Source organism: Ceratocystis lukuohia (genome assembly GCF_044167205.1).
Source record: "Ceratocystis lukuohia strain C4212 chromosome Unknown Supercontig7_pilon, whole genome shotgun sequence".
In the NCBI taxonomy this organism is placed as follows: domain Eukaryota; kingdom Fungi; phylum Ascomycota; class Sordariomycetes; order Microascales; family Ceratocystidaceae; genus Ceratocystis; species Ceratocystis lukuohia.
In genome coordinates this window covers 2,375,592-2,398,671 of record NW_027263526.1, presented here as the reverse complement: position 1 = coordinate 2,398,671, position 23,080 = coordinate 2,375,592, and the positions used below count along the sequence as shown (strand labels likewise).

Here is a 23,080-nt window from a genome sequence, read left to right as displayed (position 1 = left end):
GGTTGTTTCACGGCTTGACGTCACATTTGATATCTGGTTTATGCGGATTGAGGAGATCCTTCTCGGACACTTTCTGTCATTCTCTTATTCAGTGGTAAAATGATACAGAATAACAACAACCCCCAAGCTCCGCCCGGGAGTCGCAACCTCAACACGAAGAACAAATATAAAAAAAAAAAGAAGAGAGAAGGAAAGTTGAAGAAAAAAGTCAAAAAGCAAAGATTTCGAGGCAGCTGTGCCTAAAATAAATGACCCCAACCCGATTTGAACGGATAACCTTTTGATCTGGAGTCAAACGCGCTACCGTTGCGCCATAGGGCCATACTCGATGCACAAAAAAATAGGCCCCTGTCTGCCACTATATTCCCGGTTTTTTGATAGGGTGCAACTTTAATGTGGATTTACCAACTCACGATTACAAGATTGAGTGTGTGCTTGCCAACCTACTTGCCTATCTACTTACACCCCACTAACACAACATAGTCCAGGTAAATAACCTCCCCAGCAACATCCTCAAAGTAGCTACTACAGGACCCATAGTTGACGCCATAGACCTCTGCCGCTCAACAGGGACTAGCTAGCCCGCGCATATAGTACAAGACAGTCCCACAATACACACCCATGATGGCCTCCTCATATACCGGCTGTGTTTCCTCGTTGCGCTCAGCCCTCAGCTACCTTGATTCCTCCGTGGATACCCTAGGCAACGGTGTTTCTGACTTCCCCCGGATGGTTACCGTGCTCAAGACCGTTCGCGTATGTCTTAACCCCCCCGCGTTTGCAGTCCTCCAGAGCCTGAACCCCATCCTTCTAACACGTCCCTTCTCTCATCCCCTATAGCACTACGAGCTCATCCCTCAGCCCACACTTGCTGCCGCGGAAGCTTCACTTCGCGATGAAATCGGCCCCTCCATCCGCACCCTACTTGAGCGCGCTGAGCGGCAAATCGACCGACAGGAACGGCGCATCGAGACTCTCAAAGCCCGCGCCGAGCTACAGCAAGGCCGTCTGTCTTCGGCGCAAGACCCATATGGGGGCCTATCCTCAACAGGGGCAGCTTCTGGGCAGAAGAAAAATCAAACAGCGCGCAAACTTGAAGGCGAGGCGAAATTGCGCGCTCGCGTACTGAAGCAGCGAAAAGAGGCGTTGAAGTATAGCGTCGAGAGGCTGGAGTTGGAGGCGTTACAAAAGGAGCGCGAGTTGCGCAAGAGGTTGGATGCGTGAGGAGCGACCAAGAGTTGCAAAGCGGTGGGGTGAGAAGCCATGTGTCAGCCGAAATGGATGGCTTGAGGAAGGGGTCGGGGTGCTGGCACCATCGAACACAGAAGCGAATTAGTGGCGGTGGTCAGACAGGGGAAGGTCAAGCAGAGGAAATATTAGAGTCCAGCTTAGATGGTTGACATGTGCACACATGTATAGTATGCATAGACATACATGCACACGAACACGAGATATAACTAGCTATAATAAACATTAATTTGCACGCACGGATAAATGCACACATCGCAAGGATACGCAGCAGGACTGATTTTGATGATAACTGATTGAAAGTAAATAGCTTGGGTATATGTTGGAGCGTATGTTCAAGAAGTTTCGTGACAGACAAAGGGAAAAAAAAAGAAGACGTTCCAGAGAAGATAGGGAAAAATAAGAAGAAGAAAAAAAAAGCCACAACGCAAGAGAGAAAAGAAGCACCCAAAAAAAAACAAAGGCCAACAAACAAAACAGGACAGGACTAGGAGAAAATAGGCCATAGAGGCAAAAAAGACAAAGGAGAATGAAAACAAAGAGCAGCCAGGGGCAGCTGGATGCCAGACACAAAAAAAAAAGAATAGAGAAAACAACCCAAAAAAATACCATTCTCCAGCTCCAAACATGAGGAAAGCCAAGACACGGTCATAATCTAAACATCAAAACTGGCGCTGGTGATTCTGGTGTCCTTTTAGACAGACAGCCAGGAGGACCTCACGCAGCAGCCCAAAGGAGTGGAAGAAGAAAAAAAGGCGAGGGGTGGAAGCAGAGGCGTGAAGCAGGTAAAGAAAAAAAGAAGAGACAAAAAACAGTAGAAGAAACAAAAGGAATTAGAAAGGCAGAGAGAAAGGCAGAGAGAAAAAGTGAAGAGACGAGCCATGGCGAATATATCGTCTCTCTCCTCCCACATTTTATTGGGTTACTGCTCCTTATAACAGGATCAGATAATTGCTAGGAGCAATTCCAGTCTCACCGTTTTCTTTCCTCGCTTGCCACCAGCGACCACTGACATCACTGACATCCAAGATCTCATGTTTAGAAAAGGTGATTTCGTTGGCATCTTCAGGGTTAGCCTCATAGCTGTAGATAGCCTTGGCACGGTACGGGTACTCGGTAGGTGGGACAACCTCAGTATCGGGAGCGCCGGTAGGAGTGGGCTTGTTTATATTGCTGTTGTTTATAGAAGCACCGAAACCGCCGACCGAAGTACGGCCACCAGCTGAAAGACCGGGAAGAGGCGACGATGTCTCAAACCCATTGAGCTGGGCGGAGGTGGTGTACATTTGGGGAGGCTGAACGGAAGTGGACGTTTCGGGCCGGCCAGTGTTGCCGTAAGTGGCCATGTTCTGTTGGTGGTTAAGGGTGGATTCCTTGGCCAGAGCGAATGAATCGATGTATGCACGAGTAACGGCCGAGGGAGCAGATCCAAAGTAGAAAATCCAGACAATCTAAAAGGGTATACGGATTAGACAATGAAGCGAGGGATGGGGTATGAAGGCAACAAAGAAGTGTCAAAAAGGGAGGAAATATGTGCGACATGGACAGCAACAAGCTCTAGAGACAAGCCTGGCTGTTTGGGTCTTGTTCCTGTTCTTACCTGAACAATACACAGCAAAATAAAGCCAGCAGCAGCGGCCTGGAAGGGCCCACGACTCGAGTAAATCAAATTGTCGACAGACGAAGAACCAAGAATGAGTCCGGCGGAAAGGTAGCCGACGACAGCAACATGATAGGTCTGGATAGCATCGGAAGCGATGACAACAAAGACACCAATGTTGACGAACAAGAGGTAGACAGTGGTCCACCAAGCAAATGGGGGGTAGACACGGTTGGCGGTCTGGATCTGGCTAATAATACTGGCGATAAAGACGATGAACCAAGCAAGCTAAGGTAGGAAAGAGCAAGTTGTTAGCATCTCGTACTGTCTCGAGTGGTGATAGTTTGTCAGATCGGATTGTCTGTCATACCATAGAAATCGATAGAGTGGCCAGGGCAAACGGATCGCCGACAACATTTCCGACATTGAAGCCCCCGCGACGGCCATACTGAGCGCGAGAAGCTTCCATCTTGTGAAGGGACGGCGAGTTTGAGTCGTAGTGATGATCTTGCATGAAGCCGGGGGAGTCGAAGAGGGGAACAAAGCTGGTGTGAAAGCCCAAGGACGTCTGTTTTTAGAGGATTATGGAGGAGAAGGAGGATGTATACGAAAGGAGGAGACCGCTAAAGGGAGGCAGAAAAGGGCAAAGAGAATATTATAGAGGTATTGAAGAAAGCAAAGAATATGAAAGAAGCCTGGTATATTGACCTGCTTGGAATGTGATAGTGATAAGACTGATTTCTTTTCCTTTTTTTTGCCCTCTATGATGGAAGGAAATCCGTGACGCGAAATCGATGGAGAGGAAAAGAAGAAAAGGATCTCGAAACAGGCGAATCGAGAGGGAGGGAGAGAGCAGAGGAAAAAATAAGAGAAAACCCGAGTTTGGGCCAAACTGCGCTGGGGCCGGATTTGGATGTGCCGCTTGTTCGAATTTGAGGACTTTTATGCAAAATAAAAATGCAACGGTGCACTGTAAAAACAAGACGCAAAAAGAAGCACAGTAGAAAAATTGAAAGAGGTCACAGATGTTTAGCAGAAAGACAGACGACAACGACAACGACAAATATGTGAAGCGCAGAGTAAAAAAAAAAGTTCGTGATAATGAATTGTGGCCTTGGTGCCTTAAGGAAAGAAGGGGTAAGAGCAAGAGCGAGTGAAATAGAAAGAGAGAGCGTGTAACGATGGGGGCTAGTAATTACTCAACACGAGTAAATTAGTAGCATCGAATGTGGGAAAGGAAGGAACGACGAAGAGAGCGAACGATAAAAAATGAGGGCAACGTAATTGGAAAAAATAAGAGAGAAAACCGAAGAAGAAAAAGAAAGAGAGGAAAACTTCACAGTTTGACAAAGATACCAAGATACGATATAGAAAGTAAAATAATCCTCCTGCCCAAAAAAAACGAGGAGGCGAAGCCTGGACCAGGCCAAATAGGATGGGAAGGGACAGAACAGAACAGAACAGACAGACAGACAGACCAGGAAGGTGTGCGTGCAGTTGCAGCAGGAACGGGGTACGTACATCAGTGTACCCATGATGAGTACATAGTACATCGGTACATGCATACATCAGAGGACGCGCAAAGCACAACTCATCACAGCCCAAAATACACTCTGCAATTCTTCACTACACCCCGGATTTGGCACGAACACGACAATACAAAAAGGGCATGTTCCCATTCTTTCACGAGACATTTCCTTACTATTGCTGTAGCTTGTTGTGCTTCTACTTGCTCGCCTGTTGGTCATCGAACAAGTGGGTCCCGTCCCTGAACGGCACAGCTCTCGTGAGACCTCTGATTGGCTGTAAGAAAACAATGTGAAGGGAAAATATTAAGCCAGGGGCAAAGAAATAGCGAGGACGAAAAAACCAGGGGACCCGAGGAGTACTGGGCTAGTCTAGAACTTAGAGCTAGATGTTATTAGGCTAAGATATAGGCTAGGAGGTGCTAGAAACTGGGTCTAGGGCGTTGGGTTAGGTGTCTTTCATGATCGGGTGATAAAGCTAAGCCAGTCTAGCTCTAGTCCTAAGACTCTAGAGCACCCCTTCTTGTTTCCTAGGGGTCTACTCCTGTGCTTGACCACCCACAGCACACAAAATGGTCTAGAAGACAGGAACCAAGTAGAAAAAGAAAAGGCTTTGCACCCCAAATCCAGCACGTCCAACAAGTGGAACCTCAACTTGGACTCGTAACCCAAAGCAACGCCTGCACAACGCAATATGCAACCATGTAGACACGCACAAGCTGCACCCAATATGCAACCCAATATGCACTTGCACCTGCATTTTAGCTTGGCCAAGTCCAAGTTCCCAAGTCCAAGTTGCAGGTGCAGGGCTTGGCCATACTTGCCGGTAACCCCGTCTCCTGCTGGAGGGCCCATTTGTGCTGTTCTAATCAAGAACACGACAACGAAACAAGCTAACAAGCCGGAGCCCGGCTTATCGTGTTCTTCCTGACTTCCTAGTTTTCTTTTCTTCCTTGATCTTCACTCACGCCTTCTCTATTCCCTTATTCTCTTGACCCTTCTCTTACCAACCCTCATTTCTTCCCTTTCCCCATGAAACAAAATGCAGGGGCACCTTAGCCCGGCCAAGCCCCTGGCCAGTTTCATCACCATGAAAAAATGCTCCCAAACAAGGGGATGGTGAGGTCTTTGTTCCTTTACATGCCAACTGAACTCCCCCTCAACTCTCGACTAAATTCACTGATCTTGGCCCTGGCTGGGCTTCTCTAGACCTCTACGGTTCATCTGTTTTGTCTCCGCCGTAGCGAGAAACATTCAGAAACTGTGGCCTGGAAATCTGGGAATCCGGGCGGCCTTCTCCCGGAGAAAATACATATCCTGCATGAACCCATACAACATCCATACATAATTGTGCACATGTAACACGCACGTCCATCAGGGCCTATGTACAACCCTGAACCCTATCGCGCGCTATGAATCTGACTAGCTGAGAATAGCATCCAGTTAATAGGTGCTGATCTTATCGATAAGACAACATGGTGCACAATAAGTCAGCTTTTAACCCATTTAACCCTAACCTCAGACTGCTAATCACTGGTTACGTAGTATAGCTTCGACTGCTTGCATCGTCCAATTCTCATCTCCTACATCCACAATTGGCTCTTCACACTCGTCACTCATCCATCGCCATGTCAGCCGAAGCTCTCGATGACATCACTCTCGGGACCCTCTCCGCCCTCGAGTCTAGGCTTAATCGTGTCGAGCATTTGCTCTGTGGCCAAAAAGCCGTTACACTTGGCTCCGATGAGGAGCCTGCCTCAAAGCGCTTGGAGGGGATCGAACGACGGCTGAACGGCCTTGTATCACGTGTCAGAGTATATGGCGAGCTTCTCCGCATTCGTAAGTCAGTGCCAGTATCAAAATAGTTAATAAAGATGCGGCTCATTTCTGCCACCTGTTTTGTCAGATTCCGGCTCTTAACGAGTACATGCTGACACACTGTCTTCTTTGTTGTTTGTAGAAAAAGCATTTCCTTCTTTGTTCCATACCTCAAATCCGTCTGAACCACCCGTCCAACTGTCTCTTAATGAGCTACAATCTATTGTCCTCGCTGCCGCATCGTCTTTCCCAGCCACATCTTCCGCACTCTCTGCAATCAACGATACGCCGATTCCAGACCCGGCACAGAGCGCTGCCCTGCTCCAACATATTGATCGTATGCGCGTTGTCGAAGCGATTCAGCAGTCACAGGCCGTTGAGATTGCAGAGTTGCGTGCACGGAGCGAGAATCTGGTTAGAGCTTGGTACCAGGGCGCATTACTGAGTGGATCAGCGCGATTAGCGGCCGTGGAGGGCCGCGCGCAGAAGGTTGAGGCAAAGGTGCGTAGAGCAGAGAGGGCAAAGGCTGATGAGAGCGTGCTGTGAAGGGGGAGACAAAGAAGCCATTATGATACCCATATTAGATGATAGGGAAATGACTATACTGAACAAGGCACGATTTTGTGTTAATAGAGCTGTGGACAGTGTTACATGTATCTAAATCCAGATTACAGTATTCCGAAAGACTAAGGTTTTAGCAGTATAATTGTATAGAGTATAGCTGATAACTGACAGGAGATGGAAATATTATTTTCTTAAAAAAACCAGAGCTATCGGCTCAACAGTTTGGGAACATGGCGGCGATGCTATTTACGCACACTACGGATATCTGACGGGAAAACATGAAATTACCGGCCTTATACTGTCCATAGCTGTTGGTGTTCTAAAGATAAACGGGTGTAGTCCACATAGTGCACATAGAGATGCGATCTTTTACGCTTGAGTTTGTTTTGGATAGCTTACTTGTCGAGTGTCTCTGATGGGCATTATTATTGTCGTGCTTGGCGGAATCAACTAAAGAAGCCCCAGACGATATCTTACGCCTTGGCCCTGTTGGTGCTAAAATTAAAGAGAAAGGCCCACTATGGTTGATGTTGTGCTGGCTATTGGCTAGCCTTGTAAGTCTCTCTGTTCACGGACCCTCAGCCTTGTTAACTTCAAAAAAGAAAGTTAAATTAGAAATGGTGAAGGAGAAAAAAAAATCTCAGGGAAAACTCAAGAAACACGCTGGTCATTTCTCTCTCAAAAGCCGAAGAGGTATTGAATCTCGTGATCATTGAATTTGTGCTGGTCGTTTGGGGGCAAGGCTGAAGTTTGGCTAGGTTGCATGACTCAGCAGGGCTACTATGCAAGGGCTTAAGCATCACGGATTCTGGCTGTCTTAGTCTTGTGGTTGGTCTCTGTTTTGTCCTCTTTTATTCGGACTTCATCGCTACTGCAACGGCATCGAAAACAATCACACCATCTTCGATTTGTGTTCCTTTATCATTTATTTATCCAGTCTCTCGCTTTTGCGCTCTTTTTATTCCATACTACGTCTTATCTTGCATTGCGACCCAAGCCTGCCTTCGTTACTTCAGCGCCGTCTTCGCTTTTGGCTTGCCTCATTATCATACATACATTATCCCGCCATTCTATACAACCACGGCTTAGGTGACGCCAGCCTATTCCTGTCATCGTGGGCCTTCGAAATCCGCTCTGATTTTTAGTTCCTGTGCCGCGGCATCCGTTTCCTATCTTTAGACTTTTATATTATACAAGCGACCGGCTCTGATTCTTCCATGTACTTGACTTGAATCGATGTTCTTGTCCTTACGATAAGCCGATAAATCGCCTACAGAACCCTGATTCTAACTCCGATCTTGCCGTCTTGTCTCTCACCATCGACGCATTCCGTGTCAAACTCGCTGGAGTCTTACCTACTGCCAGTAACTGCCGGTCGGCCTTGCGTCTCTCGTTAATACTACGCCCGGCTCCTAATATAACTCGCATATCACCCTGGCTGCTCTGAGAGGCCTCGGTAAACTCGTCTTTCATTCTTGCAAAAGCCAAATGACCAATTATCACACTATAACCAGACCACAGGCCCAACCAATGGGCAACAGTATGAGAACTCGGCGACATGGTGCCAAAGACGGTGGTGGCCAGGCCACTATCCAGTCCAGTATCGTAAATCTTCTAAACACTAGTATGTGAAGCCTAAAACTGCGTTGATTCTTGATTACGCTCTAACATACCCTACTCTATCTCTTTAGTTATTGGTGCTGGTACTCTTGCCATGCCTGCTGCTATATCCCACATGGGCATTATGCTTGGTGTCTTTGTCATTATATGGTCTGGAATGATGTCTGCCTTCGGTCTGTATCTTCAGTCTCGATGTGCGCGCTATTTGGATCGTGGAAGCTCCTCGTTCTTTGCATTGTCACAACTCACTTATCCAAATGCGTCTATCATATTTGATGCTGCCATCGCCATCAAGTGCTTTGGTGTTGGTGTTTCCTACATTATAATCATCGGTGATCTCATGCCTGGTGTCATGCTTGGATTCAACCCTAACTTCGAGCAGGTAGGCTATCTCATGGACCGTGGGTTCTGGATTACTGTCTTTATGCTGGCTATTATCCCGCTCAGCTTCCTCAAGCGTCTAGACTCTCTCAAGTATACCAGCGTTGTGGCATTAGTTTCCATTGGATATCTTGTGATTCTAGTCGTGTACCATTTCTCTGTTGATCAACTTGCTCCAGCCAAGGAAATCCGGGTCGTTGGCTGGGAAAGCCCTGCAGCCATGCTTGGGTCCCTGCCAGTAGTCATTTTTGCGTACACGTGCCACCAGAACATGTTTTCTATTCTCAACGAGCTCCAGGATAACTCGCCTAGCACTGTTGGTGCTGTTGTGGGGGCTAGCATTGGCTCGGCTGCCTCGGTATACATTCTAGTTGCCATAACGGGCTACATGACCTTTGGAAACTCGGTGGTTGGCAACATTATTTCCATGTACACGCCTAATGTTGCCTCGACAATTGGAAAAGCAGCTATCGTAGTCCTTGTGACCTTTTCCATCCCCCTCCAGGTTCACCCGTGCCGCGCCTCGATAGATGCTGTCTTCAAGTGGCGTCCTAACGCAAACTCCCGTGAGCATGTCCGCCCAGGGTCTGCCGCCGGTCGATCGCTGCTCAATCCTAGCGCTGCTGCTATTAGCGACCACCCTGTCGGCGCCATGTCCGAGATCCGTTTTGCTCTCATTACTACAGCACTTCTCGTTGCTAGCTATACTACGGCTATCAACGTCACTAGCCTTGATCGTGTCTTGGCCTATGTAGGTAGCACTGGCTCAACCAGCATTAGTTTCATTCTGCCGGGACTCTTCTACTATAAGATCAGTGATCCCGATAGTGTGCATCACCAGCGCCTGGCCAAAGCTGATGACGACATCAACGAAGAGTTTGCTGATGACGATGACGACGATAATTCCGTAGTGGAGACAGTGATTTCGGGCAGTGGCTTGGCGAAGCTAAACCAGTGGCGCCGGCATTGGCGGCTGGATCTCGAGCATATCAACCCCGGCGTGCTTCGCAAGATGGCTCTGGCTCTAGTTGCCTATGGCATCTGTGTTATGATCACGTGCCTGTCAATGAACATCTTCTTGGGAATGAAGTCGCACTAAGCAGAGAGCCTGTGCTGTTGTTTTTTTTTTCTTTTGTTTGACGGGATCGTCCGTCTCCGTTTATCTTTGTTTCTTGCATGTGATGTGGGCTGATGCTGTCCATGCTATCATTATTGATCGGGATAGGGGTTTGCTGATTTTGGAGATGTTGTATTATCTGTTTTACGTCATATGTTCCCTATGTTATCAAATGAATCGAATCTATTTTGAAAGCACTGTCTTAACGAAAAGCGTAGAATTGTGTTTTGGAGTATAATAGCTAGACAACGTAAAGAAGAACAGGTTTATGATACATTTTTAGAAGAGAAATAACACAGTATGACGGCGTTCTTTCTTTGACCTGGAGGAAGGGAGGGAGGGAGGGAAGGAAGATGAGAAGAAAAGCGTAGTAGATGAATGGTGTTGGTACAAGGCTCAACCCGGTCCACGGCGAGCTAAATTCGAAGCGCAGAGAAAAAGCAGACGGCTAGAAAAAGCCATAGAGAGATGAAAGAGGCATGAGATGCACAAAATAATAACAAAAACGAAAGGGAACAAGGCGTTGGGCGCGTGAGGAAATGGGTATGAGCGTGGTTCGGAGGCAAATGGCTACATCTTGCTAGGCAAGTTAGGGCAAGACCGCCGCCGCCTTCTGGGCCCTTCCCAACCCCCTTTAGATCGCTGCCGTTATGCCACCTACTGCTGTTGCTTCTGCTGAGCCTTCTCGATTGGCTCGCTGCCCAACGGCATAGTTGACGGTTTCGGCTTTCCCCAGACTTTGTTAGGCAACAGCCCTACCATGGCTAGTAGCCGCCAAGCCGGCTCGCTGGGCTGCGCGCCAACACCGAGCCAGTAGCGAGCGCGTGTCAGATCCAGTTGGATGTCCTTGTGCAGTTTAGGGGGCGGTGCGCCCTGGGTTGCTGCTGCCGCGGCGGCGTAGGGGTCTGCACGAGGGATCGGGTCGTAGGTGCCGATGACCTCGAGAGGGCGAGAGTTACGGGCCGTTCTGCATGAGATAGAGGGCGATGGTTAGTCAATTACCTAGTAAAATACAAGGACAAATGGGGGGAAACACAAGGCTTACCGGGCTTGGGCTACGACGATGTTGTATACGGGCTGGTTCCGGCGACCAAAGCGAGCAAGGCGGATTTTGACGACCATTGTGGGATGTGAGAATTAGAAATGAATTGATGCGAGTAGTTGATATCCGTTTCCCTTCGCTAGGTAAAAAATTGCAGCCACAATTGAGCTTCTTCTTGTGGGACTTGTTGGGTACTTGCTCTTTTTATTTTCTTCTTTTCCTCGCCGCTGGAATTTTGGTGATGATGCTTTTCCTTGGAGGTTTGCTTTAGTGGGGCGGATGATAGCGGTAGATCCTCGGTAGATTATGGTGTTGACCAAGTGTGAATTTCAATAGCGCACTGTGTCGCACAGCTACAAATGAATAGCAATGAAGTGCTGTATGAGCTGTAGTACTTAGGGTTAGAGGATACAATAAAGTAAGAGAAACGACGAGTGGTACTTTGGGATTTCACCTGGAGCTAGATATCGGCTTACACAGAGTGATTTGCCGGTTTCATAGAAGAGAGTCAGCCCACGTCAGCTCGCACTGTATGCTGATGCTTCACAAAGTGGCGTGGTAACCTGCAGCTACTAGTAGCTCAACTTGTAAAGCCACTTCTCTGCATAGAACATACAATCCATAATCGCTCTGCGCTGATTTGCATTATAGTTGTCGTTTTTGATTGTAAAAATGACTCTCAAGGTATGTTGGAAAAACTTGCCCTCAGGATTAATTGCTTTGTGTTGATTAACACTCTTTAGACCCTTGGCGCTAAAGCCGCCGCCGCCCTGGACGCTGAGCTCATGTCTAGCGGCGCCTTCTCCATCGACCAACTTATGGAATTAGCAGGCCTAGCCGTGAGCCAGGCAAGTATGTTGCACCTTAAAAAAAACCTGTTGATATATGCCCATGAAGTTGAGGGCATCCTTTTTTCCTGTCCAGGGAGATCCACGCCCCAAGACTCACAGCAGCTAACCACACCCTATTTCGTTTGATGACGTAGTTTTCAAAGTCCATCCTATTAGCAAAGGGCCACGGGTGCTCGTTGCTGTTGGCCCGGGAAACAATGGTTAGCTAGTCACACCTAACCTCATCATGCCATACACACGCTAGGGCTAACATATTTTTCAGGCGGTGACGGGCTCGTCGCTGCACGCCATCTGCACATGTACGGTTACACACCTACTGTGTATTACCCCAAAAGACCATCGAACGAGCTTTATCAGGTGCTTGCTTTATCCCCCACCTCCCCTGCGTCAAAACAAGTTACCTTCTAACGCCCGACCAACTAGCGCCTGACCAAACAACTCCAAGACCTTTCTATCCCCTTTTCTAACGACTTCTCCGACGCGCTTGGCAGCGCTGATCACGTGGTCGATGCCATTTTCGGGTTTTCTTTTAGTGGACCTGTGCGTGAGCCGTTCCGTAGCGTTATCAGCCAGCTGGCCTCGACTTCGGTGCCGGTGACGTCTATTGACGCACCATCCTCATGGGATATTCACAGTGGCCCACCGCCTGCTGGAAATCTTGGCTGTGACTTCCACCCAGCGACGTTGGTAAGCTTAACAGCGCCAAAGCCGCTGGTCCGGATGTTCAAGGGGCGTCATTTCATTGGCGGGCGTTTTGTAGGGCGGGAAGTGGCAGAACGATATGGCTTTGAGGTGCCGCCATATCAGGGCCTAGAGCAGGTGGTTGAGATAGACGAGGCGGGCCGACGAGTGGAAAACTAAAAACACTGGCTTGCTTGGAGAGTGTCTCTATCGTGGTCGACCTGGGTCTGGACTCCTGAATTTACATAAGCTGACTAACGTTATGAGAGGGCTATGTGATACAGACGCTACGCTAACCATCCATTCCTCTCAAAAGAAGCCCCTCGAAGCTTCTACTTTTCTTGCAAACCGCCACAGAGGGCACATATGTCGCACAAGGATATTCATACCAAGGCCTAGACCCACCCTGTCCGTCGTGCCTTCCCAAAGCAAGAGGAGTTCATGTCGCTAGTAAAGCCGAGACTTCATTATAACGTTATTGCCTACTAAGAGGGCGCCAGTTTCTTCTACATATCTTCGCAAAAGGCAACGTCACTTCATCTAATGTTTCACAGCATATCTCGTACGACAATCATCGACTTTGACTCTGTTACAATGCTTGCTGACTACCGGTACCGAGCTTGTCTTGTTCAAAGTTCTTTTTTGCTTATAGTACATGTACGCGCATCTGTAAATTGACATAAGATGGGATAAAATAATCAATTGAAACAATACTTCGAATCGCTTCATACAAAAAACCCGCAAGTCCCTGTATGTATACCAACGTATGAATGAGGGTTCCAGCTTCTACGTCTCAGACAATATATTCTAGTAAACAATGACGCCACTCGATACATATGAATAAACCAATTGCAAGAATCGAAACGAAAAAAAACCAGTAAAACAATAAGCAGGAAAAGAAGAGGGAATAATGCAAAGTGTGGTGATGAATTCATGACATCGTCGTACAGAAAGGTCATCAGCACAATCTATCTGGCGTAAAAAGGTCAACTTCAGGAGAGAAAAGGAAAAAAAAAAGTAGGTTGGGACAAGCCGAAGAACCATAAAAACCCTAGACTCCAGTGTGTTGAGTCAAAAACCGATCGTTTGTTCGTGGCAACCGTTGACATTGTTGTTGATGACAGTGTTATTTATATATGCTTGTCGTTGTTTCGTCGTAGTCATAGTCGTACCAAAGAAGAAAGAGAATCAGGAAAGGAGCAAAAAAAAGACAAAGCCAGCACACCGTTCATAGTGTTCTCTTGTTCCACGCAGAATCCCCATTCAATCCGCATCTTCGTCCACTCATCCGCCCTTACGCTCAGCATCATCTTTGGGCGGCTGTTCGGCATTAGGTGACACAAGACTCAGTTGGCTCTGGCCCTTGCCTTCGCTGGAAGATCCGCCCTTTTTGCGGCTCTTCTGTCTACTCCACTGCTTGCTGCTTTCTGTACCATAGTGACTGCTATTTCCGTTGCGCGACGCCGATTCGGAATCCTTGTCGCTGTGGTTAGAGACGGTACTATTGTTATGAACAGCTGTAGGCCCTTCTTTTGGGCCATCACTAGCGTTGCGGCTTTTTTTCCCCGTAGAGGTTTTGAGGCCGCCTTGGGATTGGTTCCCATTACCGCTTGTATTCTGCTTGCCTCCATTATTGCCTCGGCTATTAGACTTGCTATCAGAGCCACCACTTGGGCCTTTCTTGGCGAGCTCCGACTTCGTCACTCCATTCGATTCCATTTCTGGTTTTGAAGATTGAGCATGAGCCACAGGAGCAACAGAAGAATTGGCAGGCAAGACCATAGGGGTAGTCGTGGTAGGTGTAATGGGCTCGGCTCGCTTAGAGGCTGTCGGGGTTGGAATGGCAGACTTGTGTTCATACACAGGGGACAGTGCTTGTGATGAGGACTGGAGATCTGACGATGATTGCTTCAGATCAGCCAGCGGGGAGGCCTGTGAGGAAGGTTGAGACGAGGCTTGGGCGACATGCAATGGACTTAAAGTTTGCTGGAATTGATGTGATTGCTGTTGCTGCTGTGATGCACTCGAGGCCATGTTATAGCCCATATCAGAAGGACTGATAGCTGAAACCTGAGGGAGCATGGAAGATGAGCGGAAGGCCATCTGACCATGTTGCGGGTACTCATATGTTTGCATCATGTGGTAGTATGGCATATGTGTGGGAACACGGCTCATATGCCCGTCATCTGCAAATGGCGTGGTACATAAAGCGACAGGAACAGCATTAGTGCCATTGACAATGGGAGGAGGCCCTGACACAGGGAGGGTTCCTGGCGACTGTATGGAGGCTGGAGTAGACGCTGCAATTGGTGTTGAAGTGACACTAGCTGTAGGTGTAGCAGATGGTGCATTATTGCGGATGCCTAGGCCTAATGAAGAGTCATATTCGTTTAGAGGCGTTGGGGATTCGCTGGTGCTTGATAGCTCCGCTTGAGAAGGCTGAGTCTGCGATATAGCTGTGCTTGTCTTGAGCAAGGAGCCTTTGATTATAGGGGCATGAGCTAGTGTTTGACTGCTAGAGAGTTGTTGCATGTTTTGCTGCAAGGGCGGAGAAGAGGCCACCATGGTGGCAATGCCGCCACCGCTAGCAGAGAGGGCTCGATGACGTGTTCCCATGGGAGAAGGAGACCGTGATTTTTCGCGACGCATTCTACGATCAACCATCATATGGATGTCAGATGACTTGCGGCGGGCCGAGACAGGTGGAGGCGGTGGAGGCAGAACGTCGGATGCTGATGTGATAATTATGGGTTCGCTAGGTATACCATAAGAGGACCCATTAGCCAAATCAGCCTCAACAGTGACATTGCGGTCTATTTCAGGATTGGCTTTAGGGGTAGGGGTGGAATTGTCGGCACCATCATCTATAGGCAAATATGCAGGGATTGAGAGAGGAGGCAAAGATCCGCTGCCATTCAACCGTGAGCCAAGGGACGCCTGTCCTGGGATGTGGGCAACTGGGCCCATATATGCACCACTAGGGGATGCTGATTGAGCTGTAGTAGGGCGGGATGCAGGTTGAGATTGTGATCTAAGCGAGCTACCAACAGCATCAGCCTGACTACTGATAGAGGCCCTGTTCATTCCGCGACGGAGCTCCATTGGCGTAGAAGCGGTGGGTGTTGACGTGACAGAGGGGGTTTGAGGATAAGCAGCAGCAACCATTCCTGGAGTGTACATAGCCCAAATCATAGGGAACATGGAAGCTGCTGGTGTTGAAACAGCGTCAACGGAATTTGTCCTAGACCGTTCATTGGATGAGCTAGCAGTACTAGACTGTAGACGGTGATGTTGTTGGTTTGGTTGCTGTCCTTGGCCATGAGGAGTTTGGGACATAGATGGCTGTTGACCGGTCTGTGTCTGCTGACTGGCTTGTGGCAAGACAACCATTTGCTGAGGATATAAATTTTGCGCAAAGAATTGGGCATGGGCTGCCTGGTTCATGAACATGTTGTAGTCCATGGAGTACCACTGGAGGTCTGGGGGCATTCCTTGGGTCATAAAAAGTTGGGCTTGGGCCTGGGACTGAGCATGCTGTTGCTGTTGTTGTTGTTGTTGTTGTTGTTGTTGCTGTTGTTGCTGGAGACTACCCCCAGCCTGATCATAAGTTGCAGTTGATGAGCGTCGGTTTGAGCCACCATTGCGCATGTTGTTCGAGTGTCTACCTCGACCGCCATGGCCACCGCGACCACCTCTACTTCCGCTGTGGCTCTGGCTCGAGCTTCTCATCATGACGGGCCGAAACGTCTGGCGCGTAAAAGCAGGACGCTCCTCCTCCTTGGGGAAGACGTATTGCTCACAGCACTCATCTAGCTTGGCTTCCGAGACTAGGTCAAAGGCCCGACGGATTTCCTCATGCAGACCCCTAAATGAGTACTCGTCGGCAGTGTTGCCCAGATTCCGGCTGGTGTTGAAAGGCTCTTCAACGCAAAGTTGATTATTTAGGCTGTGTTGCCAGTTTTTGTGTTTCTTGGTCAATGGCTGACCTTGACGCACAGAAAGCACAAACTTGTTATAGTCAAATTCGTGACCATAGAAACGAAAAAACTGGAATAACAAACTGCCAACGGACGACTTGTTGTTTTTACCAAACCCACGCATTTTTGCAATATCGTCGGCAAAGGGACTTTCGGAAGCGCCTGCTTTTCGGGGAAGCCGAGGATATTTCTTGTTGTGAAGACTTGGGACAACAGGCGGCTCGCGAAGTTGTAGAAAAGCAATTATTAGGCAGATCCAAGTATAAGAACTGAGTGTTCCGCCGAATGCTAAGAAAGAGAAATTAGGTTAGAGGAATGAACGAGGGAAGAGGTAATACTGAAATCATATAAGGATAAAATAATTACCAGCATCGTTTATGATTCGACGTCTCGTCCAATGTTTGATGGCCATGGCCAATGGCCGTATGCGATCATCCATATCGACATACGTGCGCACCATGCGTGTGTTGTCAAGAGCTAGAGTGTTATTGACGTTCATATCACAGGCAAGCCTCAGCTCAGGATCCCAAATTTTGACAATTGGTACCTTTGCGGCTGAGATACAGACGACCTTTTCCATTCCACCTAAAGAGTAGGGAAGGAAGGTATTGGTTAGCTAAGAGGACGAAGGGAAGGGGAAAGGTGTGCATTGTTGGCTGTTTGGTTGGTGAAAGGCCAAGGCTCAGCATGTGTACTTACGGTTAGCAAGAAGACCTGCAATTTTGCATACATCTTCCATTTCTTTCCACGTTGTAGTAATGCAAATGTCAACTAGAGAAACGTAGATGGATAACAAATTGTTAGTAAAGAGTCAAGCAGCATGATTGATGCAGTCAATATATCTCTTGTGATGTAAGTGGCAGATGGGTGATGAGTTATCTTACCGTCAGAATCGTCAGAGCACAACAAGTTGCCAGACGAGCCAAACAAATGGACACGAATATCGTGGCCAGGCCATTCTTCATTGAACAAACGCTCCAACTTGTTCATCAACATAGTCCGACGTGCCTCATTCTCCGGCTTAGGAACTAACTCGGAGTAGAGCTTCATTACGGCACCAGTGAGCTTCTCATCTTCTGCCGGCGTCAGCTCGCTCTTGACCTTATCCAAATCAATCTTCTCCAGGGGGTCACTCCCCTTATTGTATGGTATCCGACGACGGGAATTGAACTGAGCAGTTTCATAAGGACAGGAATTGTCGCGAGGTGGGAGCGGCCGCAGAGATGGTAACGAAGGGTTTGTTTCGGAATACGCGGATCGTGGAGAGTGGTTTGTTGCGGCATTGGGAGATGGATCCCGAGATTCGAACGAAAAGTTCCGGCCATGCTGATTGGGGGTTGATGGCACTGAATTAGAGTGCGTTGTTGCATTTTGGCTTTGTAGATGGCTTGACCTCGTTGGTAATGATGCCTTTGGTGGCAGAAGCTCGGCATTTGACGGCTTTTCAGTTGGTGTTTGACGGCCGCCACCTGTGGCCGAGTTGGATTTTGAGTTGGAATTGATGCAAGCGGTGCTGTGATGCCGTGCAGTTACTTTAGCATCCGAGTTTTTTGCCGAGGCTGAGACTGGATGTTGAGATATTGGTGTAGACTGTTGTGAGACTGATGGTGCTGAGGGCGAAGGCAACGTCGCATTCTGAGCAGCATTAGAAGAAGGGGCATTGTTGTTGCCCTTGGAAGGCATTTTGGTCTTGGTCGTCGTCACGGTGTCTTTTTTTCCTTGTTTGAGAGGTTCGCAGTCCCGATCTCCAGTTTTTTCTTTTTCCTTCTCAGCCTCAGTGCAATTATTTTCTGTGTTAGTGTGTTGGGGAATTGCTACAACTCGAGGGTTTTTGTCTATTCTCGTATCGGCTGTGGCTTTATTCCCATGTCCACCCTGACCCTGGCTTACTTTTGTGGACGAACTACAATCCTTGATAGAAGCCTTGGAGGCCAGCCCAGAACCAGAGCGAGGCGTAGGCGACGCGGCAGATGAGGGAGTAGCTATGGCTGTTTGTTGTTGTTGTTGCTGCTGCTGCTGTTGATGTTGATGATGCTGTTGTTTTTGAGACTGAGGTAATGTGCGAAAGGGAGCCTGAAGGACAACGGGGGATGCTTGGGAGGATGGAGTCACAGGCAAAAGTTGTTGTGTCGTAATCCCGCCGCCTCGGCCAGGGGAAACGAGGCTGTTGTAGTGCTGGAGACGGTCGTAGATGCTGCTAGGATCTGAGTTCAAAGCACGGAGATATGACTGAAGGCTCTGGTGGTGGGCCAAGAACGAGGCGTCGGATGGGTAATGCGGGTTTGGAGCAAAGGACGAAGCAGCGTAAATATGGTGAGGGCTAGGCCCAGAGGCCTCAATGGCAGTCGAAGACGAGGCCGGAGTGGCAACTGACACAGGACCTGAGCCAGGGGGGAAATTCCAAGGAGAAACGGGATAAGAAGTATCAGCCGTGGTGGTTGACCGACTGTCCATTTACCGGAAGCTCGGGCTCTACTGCCAACAGAACGGCGAGCAGAGCAAGTTGAATGTTGTTTGTTGTTGTTGGTATTAGGGAGTAAGGGAAAGAGACTTAGGAACGAAAAAAAAAACAGCAACAGTATCAAGGGCAAAAAAAAAAGGACAGGACAGGACAGGACAGGACAGGAGCGAGCACCAAGTCTAGTGGCTTGCTTGTGGTGTTGTGTCGTGTAGGTTGGCTGGTCTTATTCTCGCCAGTGCTTCGATTCGGCTCTGCTCTTACAAAACCAGGCGAAAGAGAGAAGGAGAAAGAAAGAGAAAAAGATTGTCGGTAAAAGAGACGGCAAGGATGATAAGGACAAAGCTCGGATGGCTGGATATTAACACCAAAAGATGAATCAACGTTAGCAAAAAGTGCCTAGTAAACAAGTACAAAAGGGCGTTGTGCGGGCCGACAAGACAACCAAGAAAAGGCAAAGCAAATCAAAGAAAAGCAAATCAAAGCAAAACAAGGAAAGTAAAGTCAAGGCAAAGTTTCAGGACAGAAAAACTAGACAGATGGATGAACTGTCGGCAAGGAAAAGATTCATAGAAAGCTGAGGGTTTGAGGGTTGAATTATGGGGGAAGAGCCACACTAAAATCGGACTTTGGCCAAAGAGAAGCAGCCAGAAAGAGCACAACTAAACGAGTTCAATTGAGCCTTTAGATTCCTTGGGTCTCCTGCTTTTTTTTTCTCCTTCGTTTTAACTGGGGATGGGAGGGGCTCTAGCTTCTGATTTGGGTCTGAATTTTTGCGATTTCTTGAAGAGGCGGGCTTTCAGAGTGGATGTTGAAGGTCAAAGAGGAGAACAGACGAGACAAGAGGAGGCAAATGGAATTTACAAGTTAGAGGAAGTGTGGGGAGTTTAACAGAGGACAGGGCCAATCATTGTAGGAGTTGAAATCCTGGTCTTTCAAGGCGGACAGGTGGTTGAAAGGAAGAAACAGGAAGAGAGAGAGAATCAAGCAATATAGAAGGGTGCGGTTGTTGTTGGTTGTGATACATAGGGCAGACGGGAGAGGATCGAATGCGAAAAGAAAGAGAATAGGTATTATTACTACTGCCAATGGTGATGCTAGGTGGTATAGTAGCAATAGTAGCAATAGTAGTGCTGGTGTGGTGACAGAAATAGGGTTGCTTTCACTGACCTCGTATACTCAAGCTTGAAAGTCGATTGGTGGAGGAACTCGTGTAGGTGCAAGAAAAAAGAAAAGAGGAAAAACAACAGCAAACAGAGGGAGCTTTTCTTTGTTTCTTTCTTTTTTTTTTCACTCGGATCGCTGGATTGGAGAAGGAGGTTGACTCAGGAACTTAGGCTTGCTTAGGGTGCTGTAAGTAAGCAAAGCTGGGCCATAGAGCTGACGTCAAGAAAACCGAAGGGGAGGCGAAAAAAGCAGAAGCAGAAAAGAGAAAAAGGGAAATAATTTCCTAAGGCGCCAGCTTTCAGATTCGGATGTCGATATCAAAGAGTCGATATTTGAGTCAATATGAAGGGAACAGGGCGGTCAATGGCAAAAGTCGCTGTTCGTCGACGGGAATGTGAAAACGATACTGTCTCGTCTCTGTCAAGCGAAGCCTAGAGGGCCTAGATTCTTTTTTTTTCTCTTCTTTCAGCTGTGCAGTGTCGCGCGTGTACAGGCAGTAGCAAAGAGCTCTTCTCGGGTTATTTATTGGTGTCTGTTTGTCTGCACAATATGGGAGGGGGATCGACTCGCTCCAGGGAAGAAAAAAAACAGATGCTACTTTCAAGGCGAATCCCAGACGAGTTCCAGACAGCAAGAAGGGTAATGAATTGGCGACTAAGCGGCGGGCGATGGACAATGGACGACAAAAATGGTGGATAGCACAAGGCAAAGGATCGGATCGTATGCAGCTATGTATGCACGTACAGCATGAGAACAAGCACAGGAAGCAAGCTTTTGCTGCGCTGTATTTGCGTGTGTATGTAGACTGGGGGTGAGGATTGTCGGTAGACTGCACTGCAACTGGACCGGACTTGAAAGTGCACGTGGACGGGCGGCGGCGGCAACAAAACGGGGGGGTCGGGCGGAAGCTTGTAAGATACAACGACGACGATGACGACAAGAGCCAAAGAGAGGCCAAAAGAAAAGAAAAAGCAAAGAAGACAAGGCCTAGAACGAAGATCAACACAAGAAACGAAACGAGTGATAAGAGGATGAATGAAAAAGGGGAGCTGGGTAATAAAAAGAGGCACTAAAAGGAACAGTCAAAAAGCAAGCAAAGTTGCAGGCCCCAAGAAAAAAAACAGACAGCGGCGAGATGGCGTCCAAAAAGAAGAAACACAAGAGCAAGGAGGCAAAGGGACAAGGGAAGAAAGCAATAAAGAGAAGAAAGAAAAAGAAAGGAAAAAAGCACGACTAGGAGGGGGAACGACACAAAGAATGCGAAGATGGCCGTATTAGCAGCAAGCAAGAGGACAGAGAAAACAGACAAGCAGGAAAATCAACGACTGGCCAATCTTCCAGCAGACAAACAATGAAAGTCAGTCCAAAGGACCAGGGCAGCAGGGCACAGAGAAGGTGCTTGGCCAAGAGAGAACAAGGAAGTTGACGCGGGAACAAAAAGTTCGTGAGCTGTTACAACGGGCAAGAGCGCAGAATTTTCCCTTGGCCTCCTTCCTAGCAAGAGATGCCCTGAGATACTTTGGCATGCATGCTTCTTCTATGTGGTTGTCCCCGTTAGTCCCCATTCGCCCTCTTCACTACTTTCCCTTTCTTTCGCCTCTCTAGCCCCCGTTATCTATCTACCTCTGTCTGTAACAGGCAACAACCAGTCCTGCTCAGACACCCCACCACGCCTTCCTCTCCTTCAACACCCAGCGTCAAATTGGCTGTCTGGGCACTTGCTCGGACAGGATATCCTCTCTTTCCTATTTTGGCCCTCTTTCTTCCTTTGATCGCTTGTCTGTCTAGTCTCCCCTCAATCAAATGACAGGCATCAATGGGGTTCAGTGGCCTAGGAAGCGAGCACAAATGAGCAAGCAAGTAGCTGATACGTACGATCAATATGTATTGATAACTGATAGAGAACAGCCGAGATTGGTGGGCAAAGGAGAAAGAGAACCAGCAAAGGACTTATTCACAAATGTGCAAGCACAAGTACCTATGTACACAGGTACAGGCCGTACATAAATTGTGTACATACGCCCACGACACAATACACGCGCATACACGCACACACACGTACATGCCTACGTATGGAAGTAGCATCTGGCTCACAGACAACCACAGACACCTTGGCCTGTTTGCTCTCATGCCTTCCAATGCCCCCAGTGCTATATTTATTGCTTCCTATCTCCTCACCGCTGTCCGTCCCCATCCCCTCCCTTCCCCCTTCGCCTGGGATTGTAGCCACATAATGCCATGAAACGCCTATAGGTGCTAACAGCCAAGAGCCTCTGTCAAGAAAGAAGTCCCAGCTCTCAACCTACTCACACCCTCTTGGCCTGCTGTGTTGACCCCACGGAAATTGGACAATGTGTCAAACACACCAACCCATGTTACAGGTGGCATTACCCTAAAGTCAAAACCCTCTAATCACCGTCTAATCTGGGAAAACGCCCTAACATTCCCCTAGTCAACACAGTTTCTATGCCCTATTTACCCTCTTCACGCAGGGCGAAAACTCTAGGACGAAAAGAGCCAGAGGGGCCACGACCAGACATAAGAGGAGGAGCTCCCCTTGAAGTGGAACCCTATCCATAGCAAGATTGGACGAAATTGGCCAATAATTCTAGCAGTACCCGGTACCTGTGTTAACTACGAGCTTGTGATTAGGTGCCCATGTACCCTGTACATTGCATGCCCTGGGGCCTCTTCTACCCTCCAGTTCAATATCACAACTCCCATAATAGCGAACCCACTACACAAAACCCACAAACACAAACACACGAACGCACAAAAGGCTCAAAAGAAGAGAGAAAAAATACGGTTTTTCTTGGCTTCCAAGGCGGGTCAATAGGGCTAGGCCATCCCAAGCCTGATCGCTGCCATTTGCACCTATTTCACACGCTATTTCCACCACCGCGGCCGTTGTTACATACGGAGTAAAGATAACTAACTGATGAGGATAGTGCTGTGCACATGGTCAGCTGCAGATCATAGACCACATCAACTTGACGTGCATTGATAGCCACGGCATTTCCATCGGAATTA

General features: G+C 48.2%; 7 protein-coding genes across 7 annotated transcripts; 4 read left to right on the top strand and 3 right to left on the bottom strand.

Annotated features, from left to right (window-relative positions):
* Positions 1-624: 624 nt before the first annotated feature.
* On the top strand, positions 625-1,224 carry HOO65_070539 (DASH complex subunit SPC19; the record flags this gene model as incomplete). The annotated part of the gene is made up of 2 exons (XM_071005179.1): positions 625-756; positions 841-1,224. The coding sequence occupies 2 exons, from the start codon at positions 625-627 to the stop codon at positions 1,222-1,224; spliced, it is 516 nt and encodes a 171-aa protein (XP_070857257.1).
* A 956-nt stretch (positions 1,225-2,180) lies between these two features.
* Positions 2,181-3,317, bottom strand: HOO65_070538 (High osmolarity signaling protein SHO1; the record flags this gene model as incomplete). The annotated part of the gene is made up of 3 exons (XM_071005084.1): positions 2,181-2,699; positions 2,849-3,136; positions 3,219-3,317. The coding sequence occupies 3 exons, from the start codon at positions 3,315-3,317 to the stop codon at positions 2,181-2,183; spliced, it is 906 nt and encodes a 301-aa protein (XP_070857256.1).
* Positions 3,318-6,002: 2,685 nt separating this feature from the next.
* HOO65_070537 (uncharacterized protein) lies at positions 6,003-6,738 on the top strand (the record flags this gene model as incomplete). Its single annotated transcript, XM_071005165.1, has 2 exons — positions 6,003-6,213; positions 6,335-6,738. 2 exons carry the CDS (start codon positions 6,003-6,005, stop codon positions 6,736-6,738), a joined length of 615 nt encoding a protein of 204 aa, XP_070857255.1.
* Positions 6,739-8,298: 1,560 nt separating this feature from the next.
* Positions 8,299-9,856, top strand: HOO65_070536 (Vacuolar amino acid transporter 5; the record flags this gene model as incomplete). The annotated part of the gene is made up of 2 exons (XM_071005014.1): positions 8,299-8,380; positions 8,448-9,856. The coding sequence occupies 2 exons, from the start codon at positions 8,299-8,301 to the stop codon at positions 9,854-9,856; spliced, it is 1,491 nt and encodes a 496-aa protein (XP_070857254.1).
* A 675-nt stretch (positions 9,857-10,531) lies between these two features.
* HOO65_070535 (ribosomal protein S16) lies at positions 10,532-10,996 on the bottom strand (the record flags this gene model as incomplete). The annotated part of the gene is made up of 2 exons (XM_071005197.1): positions 10,532-10,841; positions 10,920-10,996. The coding sequence occupies 2 exons, from the start codon at positions 10,994-10,996 to the stop codon at positions 10,532-10,534; spliced, it is 387 nt and encodes a 128-aa protein (XP_070857253.1).
* A 592-nt stretch (positions 10,997-11,588) lies between these two features.
* On the top strand, positions 11,589-12,628 carry HOO65_070534 (NAD(P)H-hydrate epimerase; the record flags this gene model as incomplete). The annotated part of the gene is made up of 3 exons (XM_071005105.1): positions 11,589-11,600; positions 11,660-11,768; positions 12,213-12,628. 3 exons carry the CDS (start codon positions 11,589-11,591, stop codon positions 12,626-12,628), a joined length of 537 nt encoding a protein of 178 aa, XP_070857252.1.
* Positions 12,629-13,732: 1,104 nt separating this feature from the next.
* HOO65_070533 (Poly(A) RNA polymerase cid13) lies at positions 13,733-18,879 on the bottom strand (the record flags this gene model as incomplete). Its single annotated transcript, XM_071004780.1, has 4 exons — positions 13,733-16,713; positions 16,792-17,010; positions 17,125-17,166; positions 17,310-18,879. The coding sequence occupies 4 exons, from the start codon at positions 18,877-18,879 to the stop codon at positions 13,733-13,735; spliced, it is 4,812 nt and encodes a 1,603-aa protein (XP_070857251.1).
* Positions 18,880-23,080: the final 4,201 nt, after the last annotated feature.